General features: G+C 59.9%; 1 protein-coding gene across 5 annotated transcripts; it reads right to left on the reverse strand.

Moving 5' to 3' along the window:
* Positions 1-915: 915 nt before the first annotated feature.
* Positions 916-7,881, reverse strand: DECR2 (2,4-dienoyl-CoA reductase 2). Of its 5 annotated transcripts, none has more exons than XM_001495338.5 (9): positions 7,492-7,881; positions 6,893-6,961; positions 5,999-6,050; positions 5,227-5,362; positions 3,858-3,982; positions 3,687-3,780; positions 3,384-3,488; positions 2,656-2,870; positions 916-1,487 (listed from the first exon to the last, which is right to left on the reverse strand). In XM_001495338.5, exons 1-8 carry the CDS (start codon positions 7,569-7,571, stop codon positions 2,656-2,658), a joined length of 876 nt encoding a protein of 291 aa, XP_001495388.1. In that variant the 5' UTR covers positions 7,572-7,881; the 3' UTR covers positions 916-1,487. The 5 variants fall into 5 exon arrangements, with proteins under 5 accessions (XP_001495388.1, XP_005599145.1, XP_070087383.1 ...); XM_005599088.4 differs by having other exon boundaries at positions 916-1,552; positions 7,492-7,863; XM_070231282.1 differs by lacking the exon at positions 3,384-3,488 and having other exon boundaries at positions 7,492-7,863.
* Positions 7,882-8,374: the final 493 nt, after the last annotated feature.

Below are 8,374 nucleotides of genomic sequence, written 5' to 3' on the forward strand. Positions count from 1 at the left end.
ATGACGAGAGGGACTGGTCACCTGGAGGGCCCAGAACGTCGGTCCCCAGATGACTGAGCACTAACTCCACTGGATGTCCCAGCAGAGGATGGACTCCAGGGCAGGCGGTGAGCCGTCCCAGCCCATGTCACCAGAGGCCGACAGAGATCCCATTGGCAGCCCACACACCCTGGTGAGGGGACCCAGGACACCAGCCCTGGGGTGTGGGGGCTCAGACACGCTTCTCTGGCCCCCCTGGTTTGACTTCCCTTTGCCGAGCAAAGGTCTTGAAGTGGGAGAGCAAGGAAGGGAAGACAGAGCCTGAAATGCCCCCTTCTCTCCACTTAGGCAGCAGGGGCCACCTCGGCACCCACTGGACGCGGCAGGAGGAGAAAGGAGGCTGGCCCCTGACCCAGGATTGGGGGACATCCCAGCAGCTTGGCTGCATCCCCACCCTCGAGGGAGCTCTGGAAATGCTGGCCTCCCCCTGCAGACACCCAGGTGGTGTGGGCAAGTCGGCAGGCCAAACTCACTGCTTGGTCATCCCTGCCCGTGCATGCAGGAGATGGGGCCATGGGGAGGGAACGTGGACGCAGCACGGCTCCCTAAGGAAGGGCCAGCCTCTGCTTCAGACGCACTGCTGGGATTGTCAGCTTCCTGATCTTGGCTGTGTGGGAGGTCCCAGGGGGAGCCCTGGGGGAGGCGTCAGTCTGTGTGGAGAAGCCAGAGCTGGTGTATTGAACATGCAGAATGTGTACGTATTCTGAATATGCATTAAGAAGATGCAGATTATGACCTGCAGAATGAGGGGGTACAAGCCACCCACATGGGTGGGCAGGTAGCTCCCTCAGCATCCGAGCTCCCACTTTGGGGAAGTGAAACTCATAGGGTCATTCTGATTGAAGGCACAGATTCAACACACTCACACAAAGGAAGTACAGTCACAGGATTTATTACTTATAGATCCCAGAATGGGGGGGGGGTGGCAATGAGCCAGGGAAGGGCAGTCCTCCCATCCCAGGTCACGAGGGAGCAGGAGATAGAGAGCAGAGCAGCAAGCACCTGTCACGTATACGGTGGTTGGGGCAGAGGTCATTAACTTCCCATGGCCTTAACTATAAATATTACTTTATTTTTTAAAAGATTGGCACCTAACATCTGTTGCCAATCTTCTTTTTCTCTTCTTCTTCTTCTCCCCAAAGCCCCCTAGTACATAGTTGCATACTCTAGTTGTGGGTCCTGAAGCAGAGAGTGCGAACTTAACCACTCGGCCCCGGGGCCGGCACCAAAAATGGTTATTTTAAAAGGTGCCCCGGGGAAGGCAAAGCAGGAATTTATGGCGGGAATCCTAAGCTCAGGCCCTTCTGCGAGCAGGCCGTCACACTGTGAAATGCAGAGGCAGAGACTCAGAACAGCAGTTTTCTCGTCACAGCTTCCCAGGAATCCAAGAGTGAGCTGCGGACCAGCTTCCCCTTCAGGACGCCTCCTTTGCTTCAGGCATCCAGAGGCTGCCAGAAATGCCAGCACATGCCAGGGTCATGCGGGAGGACCGAGGGGCACCAGCGCCCGCCTCCTGCACAGCAGAGGGGCAGCAGCCGTGAGCGGCCAGGCCAGGGCAGAGAGGATGCTGCAGCTCTGCATCAGCGCCTGGCAAGGGCAGTGGGCAGCCAGGCTTTGTGCACCTCCTGGGGTGCAGACAACAGCAGCCCCCTCTGCCCTTTCCCAGAGCTCTCCAAGATGAGCGCTCCTCACCCCAGTGACTGGGTGCCAGCCCAAGGCCCACACCCTCCCGCCACCTGGTTGCCCACATGCCACTGGCACTGAGGATGTGTCTGCTGGCCACTGGCCCACAGAGGGCCTCAGAAGAGGGACTTCTCAGCACCACCTGTGCCCATCAACAAACCACCCCCAGGGAGGATGGGGGTCAGCACTGAAGTCTGCTCCAGCCATGGCTTCACAGTGTGACCGAATGCTGTGAGCTCCTCGGTGTCCCTCCACCACACCTGCCCCCTTGGATGGGGCAGGAGTCAGCCAAAGTCCCAGAACATTCCTGCCACCACCCTGCAATGGGAGTCCAGGAGGCTTGGGGGCAGAGGGGCTCAGAGGCACAGGAGGTCCCCATGAGGCACGGCACACCTCCTCAGCCTTCCCAGAGGCTGCTGCTGCTCAGAGAACCAGGATAAGCGGCCTCGTGGGCCGGCTACACCACTGGGATTGCTGGGGGAGGAGGGGAAAGCAGAGAGCCAAAGCACCCTCCCCTGCCCCAGGGACCCAACAGGCCCTCAGGCCTCCCTCAAGGGTCCCCCAGGGCAGGTCTTGGAGAGCAAGGGGCTCCCTCTGCTGTGAGCAGGCCATGCCTGTCCCCATTTGCAGGGAGGCCCTGAGGTCTGGGTGCAGCTGTATAGGGCTAGGCCCCCTCCCGGCACCACCTGTCAGCCCAGGAAGACCCCTCCCCAGCCTTGCCTACACTTGGCCTGGTCTGTTCGGTAGTGTAAACCCCGACGTGTCCAAGAACACGTCTAGGAATACACCCAAGGAATTGAGGGGAAACACGTCTAGGAATACACCCAAGGAATTGAGGGGAAACACACAGTGACCATTCGCCCACCGGCCAGGGGTTTAGGGAAGGGGGCCAAGGACACACGTGACCCCCAGAAGGTGGGAGTGGGACATCACCTAGAGCTTAGCAGAGGATGCAAAATCCGCCAGCAACTTGACGTCATTAGGGAATGTCAGCCACGCCCCGCCATCAACCACCAGCAAGGCCCCGGTCACGTAGGATGCCAAAGGGCTGGCCAGGTAGAGAACACTGTGGGCGATCTCCGTCTTGTTCCCCAGCCTCTGCAGGGGGCTGGCCAGGACGTTCTCCCTCATGCTGGCCCGGGAGCCACCTGGGAGAGCAGCCCGAAGCTCAGTCTCTGTGAGCCCCAGGACCCCAGGCCATACACCCTCCCCTGCCCAGTTTTCCCTAAACCTCATCCGGGAGTGTTGGGGGCACTGTTAGCATCATCCTGGCAGAGCAGGCACAGGCCATATACAGAGTAACACCCCCACAGAACCAGCACAGGGGTTTTTGACGTACACCCTGCCAAGGTTCTGGAAGCTTCAGTGGGTGCCCCACTTTGTGTCCAGCTCACGTATCACGGCCAGCAGCCCTGTGGCCTCTACCTCAAGGGAGCAGCTATCCAAGTCCAGGTGACCATTAGTCCATCACGGGTGTGCACTAACTAAGAATGACCCTGACTCGGCTTGGGGACAGATTCTTTGCCAGCCCTGGGGAGCTGAAGACTGGGCACTTATCCTGGGCCTGTCCCAGCCATGCAGGAGGGAAGCCCTGCAAAGGCACTGTGTGGCCTGTGACCGAGGAGCATCTGTGGAGGGCCTGGGCTCCCCGAGAGCCTTACCCAGCCGCCGCAACCCCTCCGTGCCACTGATGGGGCCAGGGGCAAGGCTGTTGACACGGATGTTTTGGGGACCCCACTCCACAGCCAAGTGCCGGGTCATTGCATCTGCATGGAAGGGAGAATGCAGCGCTGCTGTGCCTTCTGGGGTGGCCCAGGTGTGAGCTAGTGCTCAGGGGCAGAGCCTGGCCATGCCACGGCCCATCGCTGGGCTCAGCTTCACTTGGATACTGCCAGCCTCCAGGGACAGGCAGGAGAGGGACCCAATGGGAACCCAGGTGGGCAGATCAGAGGGGGCACCCGTACCCACAGCCGCCTTGGCTGAGCCTGCATGCACTTGGAGCATCTGCCCCCGGGCACCCAGGGTCGCAGTGATGTTCACAATCACCCCTCCATGGTCCTGCAACACACGGGGTAGGGGACAGGGCATGAGCGGGTGGTCAGAAGAAGGGAGGCCTCGGCCGCAAGGACACACACCCGGAAAAACTTCTCGTAGAGCACGCGAGACATGTTGAAGGTGCCCAAGGTGTCGATGTCCATCACAGTCTTGAAGGCATTGAAAGACAACGCGCTGGCGGGGCACAGGAAGTTTCCAGCTGCACCTGCAGGGTGGAAGGAGACCACTGATGGTGCCGGAGTCCCGGGCAGTTAGAGCATCTGGACCTTCAGGGTGGTCCAGCCTGGACAGGGAAGGAGACCCGGGCATTTGGGCAAATTCCTGAATAACAGATGTTATAAGTTGAACTGTGTCCCTCAAAAGATGTGTTGATCTCCTAACCCCTGGTACCCATGAATGTGACCTTCCAGGTATTTGGAAATACCATCTTTGCAGCTGTGGTCAAGTTAAAATCAGATCATCCTGAATTACGGCAGGCCTAAACCCAAGACTGGTGTCCTTGCAAAAAGAGGAGAGGACAGACACACACAGAGAGAAGGCCACGTGAAGGAGGCAGAGACTGGAGTGACGCCCAGGACTGCGGGCCACACCAGGAGCTACTAGAAAGGCCTGGAACAATCTCCCCCGGAGCCTGCACAGGGCGCAGCCCTGCGGACACCTGGGTTTCGGACGTCTGGCCTTCAGACTGTGAGGCAGTGTATTTCTATTGCTTTAAGCCACCCAGCTGGTGGTGCTTCGTCAGCCAAAGGAAACCAACACCCCTGATGTTTTTTGGGTTTTTTTGAGGAAGATGAGCCCTGAGCTAACATCTGCTGCCAGTCCTCCTCTTTTTGCTGAGGAAGCTGCCCCTGAGCTAACATCCATGCCCATCTTCCTCTCCTTTATATGTGGGATGCCTGCCACAGCATGGCTTTTGCCAAGCAATGCCATGTCTGCACCTGGGATCCGAACCAGCGACCTGCGGGCCACCGAAGCGGAATGTGCGCACTTAACCGCAGTGCCACGGGGCTGGCTCCCACCCCTGATATGTTTAAAAGGGAATTTCAGCAAAGAATGAACCTTGATGGAAACTATGACTAGAGTTAACAATATATATCAATATTGGTTCATCAATTCTAACAAATGCACGATGTTAATAATGGGGGACACTGTGGAATTCTACGTACTATCTGCTCAATTATTCTGCAAATCTAAAACTGTACTAAAAAAACAAAATTTATCATTTTTTCTTTTTTAGGCGGAATTTCAGGACACCAGAGTGCCACTGACTGATTCAGCTGAGTTCACGGGGCATCCAGGTGAGCCATGCCTGCAGTGACCCAGAAGGAGCAGAGCTAGGCCAAGACAGTGGCCTGAAGTCTGGGACAACAGTTCTGGGGGCTCCAAACAGAGAGGTTCACTCTTTGGCAACCCATCAGCAGCCCTCTGGCCTCGCCCACAGCAACTCACAGTTAATGAGAATGTTGATTTTCCCAAACTCCTTCAGTGCCTGGTCCACGGCAGCCATGATGGCTGGGGGGGCTCGGACGTCCAGAGATAAAGGCAAGCACCGCTGGCCGGTGGCAGCAACCAACTTCCTGGCAGCCTAGAAGCCGGACAGAGGTGGGCAGCAGCCGAGTGGCTTTGGCCGGCAGGGACAGCCTGTCAGAGTCTGGCGGGGATGTGTCTAGGTTTTACCGGGAGGCCGAGGTTTGCTGCTGGACCTTGCTCTGGGGAGGCGCAGCAGGCAAGTGGCCACTCCCTGGGGTCACGACCCCTGGTGGACATTTCTAAGACATCCCACACTCTCTCCCTCCCGCTTGCCCCATGATCCTCCGTCCACATCACCCTCCAGGCCACTGTTCACAGGTCATAGGTCCATAGCAGCTCCAGCTGACTTTCAGTTCTTGGCTAGAGACCAGCGGTGGCAGTGTGAGACTCTCGTCCCAGGTGAGTGGGACAACGAGGACGAGGACCACCCTCATGACCCTGGGGAGCCCAGAGATCTCCCTTGGGGCCACAGTACCACCCAACATGAGGGCCCCCTCACAGGACCCAATGATTAGATTTACACAAAAAAACACAAAAGTTTCCCTGAGAGGCCATTTCCATTGAAGCTCCATATGTGGGAGAGGAGCAGGCTTTGGTGTCACCATCCTCTGGGCCTAGGACCCTCCAGGCCCAGGCTCCAGGCCCATACAGCCACCCACAGACAGGGTGGGCACAGGAGAGACCCCCTCACCGTTGACACTCTGGGAAGGCTTCTGCTAGCGATGACCGTGTGGCAGCCGTGCCTGCAAAGCCAGAGCGCAGGTGTGAAGGTGGCAAGGTGTGAGGGACACACCCAGGTGGACTCCTGCCTGGTGCTCTAAGCAGAGCTCCCTTCCCCCAGGGATCTCTTGGGCTGCAGCACCAGCCCAGGGCTGAAGGCACAGCTGGCAGAGGACACAGGGGCCTGAGCAGGGCTGAGCAACTGTGGTGGGACCTCAGGTGGGTGCCATGAGCACAGCTGGCCGTACTCTGCTGGAGAAGCAACACGCACAAAGCCACCAGCTAGGAATGCGAGCTCCCTCAGAACGGATGAATTCCCAAAACCTCGTCCAGTGGGACTCACCTCTCTGCTATGAAAAGCGGGGGCCCCGGGGGAAACTGGGGAAGGGTCCCTAGGATATCAACAGGCTCCCTCTCCCCCAAGGCTAGATTAACTCTGGGCCTCTCCCTGGGAGGGGTGGCAAGTTGCTGACGGGGGCCTGAGATCACAGAACTTGTGTCCCAAGAGACACTATGCTCTGCACAGTGCCAGGGTCAACTCAGGCCCCCCAGACCCTGGCATGGTGAGGCCTCAGGGGGCCCTGCAGCAGAGTTCCCTCAACGTGTTGCACTGCCCTCTTTGTATAAACGTGGGTGCTGAGGCCAGAGTCGCACAGCCTCAACTAACCTCCAGGAGAAAACCCTGGAGTCCTGCCTCCCCCAAGACAGCATTTGACCTATTTCAGATGCTCCCCCATGGCCCATTGCCCAGAGGCGCTCCCACCACCCACCAGCATCCTGCCCAGGGATCCCAGGATCCAGCAGAATCCATGCAAGGAGAAGCAAGGGTCGGGAGTGGGCACGGAGCACACAGGGCAGTGCTCACCGCATGAAAATCTCAGCAATCCGGAACCCGATCCCAGAGCCACCACCTGTGATGAAGGCCACTTTGTCCCTGAGAGAAGAAGATGAAGAGAGTCTCTCTGTTAACTGAGGGGTGGTGGGACGCGGGTGGCTCTGGGAGGACTTTCACTCTCTGCACCTTATGAAATCCACATTGTTGACAAGAAGCATGGATGACTTTTGTAACAAGAAAATGAAACGTTGCTTTTTAAATCCTGCATTGCTAGGCTTTCTAGGTCTTCAGGAAAAAATATTTCAACCTAAAATTCTCTATTCGGAAAGTTATCAATTAAGTGAGAAATGTTTTCAAAACGTACAAGTCTTTCCCCACCCACCCCTCTCTCCCAGGATTACCACTAAGAATACCCACCACCACTGGCCAAGACAATCGGACCGCGCTCTCAGCGGTGCAAAGATCAAAATACCGGAGCGCTCGCAACCCCAGGGCCACCTGGACATCTGGACAGTCTGGCCGCCGGGGCATGGGGTCCTCAGACATCCCGGTAAAACCGTAGTCCTAGCGCCACCTCCCCGGAGGCTGCGCCCTGGGCGCCCCGAGCCCCAGCCCCGCTCGTGCCTCACCGGAGCAGGTCGGGGCAGAAGAGGTGGCGGTACTCAGGGAGACAGTCGTCCTCTCCGACGTCGGGCGGCGGCTGGGCCATGGCGCTCGGCGCGCGCCGGGACGGCGAGGACGGCAGGCACCCGCCCGGGAGCGATCAGAGCAACGGCCTCGGCCTCCGGGACAGGCGGGTGTCTGGGGTCGTCTGCGCTCCGCCCCACTTGGCCCGGGTACGCGGAGCCACGCCCGGCGCCGTCGGCGCCTCTACTCGCCGCCGCCCACGCTTCCTCCAACCCCAGGACGCCCTGCCCACCGCCGCGCTCGCTCCGCCCAGGACGCCCCGCCCACTGTCGCCCTCTCCTCCGGGAAGCCCCGCCCACCGCCGCGCTCCTTCTGCCCAGGACGCCCCGCCCACCGCCGCCCACTCTCCTCCAGGACGCCCCGCCCACCGCCGCGCTCGCTCCGCCCAGGACGCCCCGCCCACCGGCGCCCACTCTCCTCCAGGACGCCCCGCCCACCGCCGCGCTCGCTCCGCCCAGGACGCCCCGCCCACCGGCGCCCACTCTCCTCTAGGACGCCCCGCCCACCGCCGCCCACTCTCCTCCAGGACGCCCCGCCCACCGCCGCGCTCGCTCCGCCCAGGACGCCCCGCCCACCGGCGCCCACTCTCCTCCGGGACGCCCCGCCCACCGCCGCACTCGCTCCTCCCTGGACGTCCCGCCCACAGTGGCCGCGCGGCCTGCTGGGACTGGAAGTCGGTCGGAGTACGGCGGAGAGCGCAGGCGCACTGCGCCTGGCAGGCTCCTGCCGTGGAGGCCTGGTGACCATCCCGCTCTCGGTCCGAGTCCCTTTGCCGAGATCGGGCGTGAGTGCCGTGGTCAGAGCTAGCTGGACTCAGCTGGCACG

Source organism: Equus caballus, chromosome 13, assembly GCF_041296265.1.
Source record: "Equus caballus isolate H_3958 breed thoroughbred chromosome 13, TB-T2T, whole genome shotgun sequence".
Taxonomy (NCBI): Eukaryota; Metazoa; Chordata; class Mammalia; order Perissodactyla; family Equidae; genus Equus; species Equus caballus.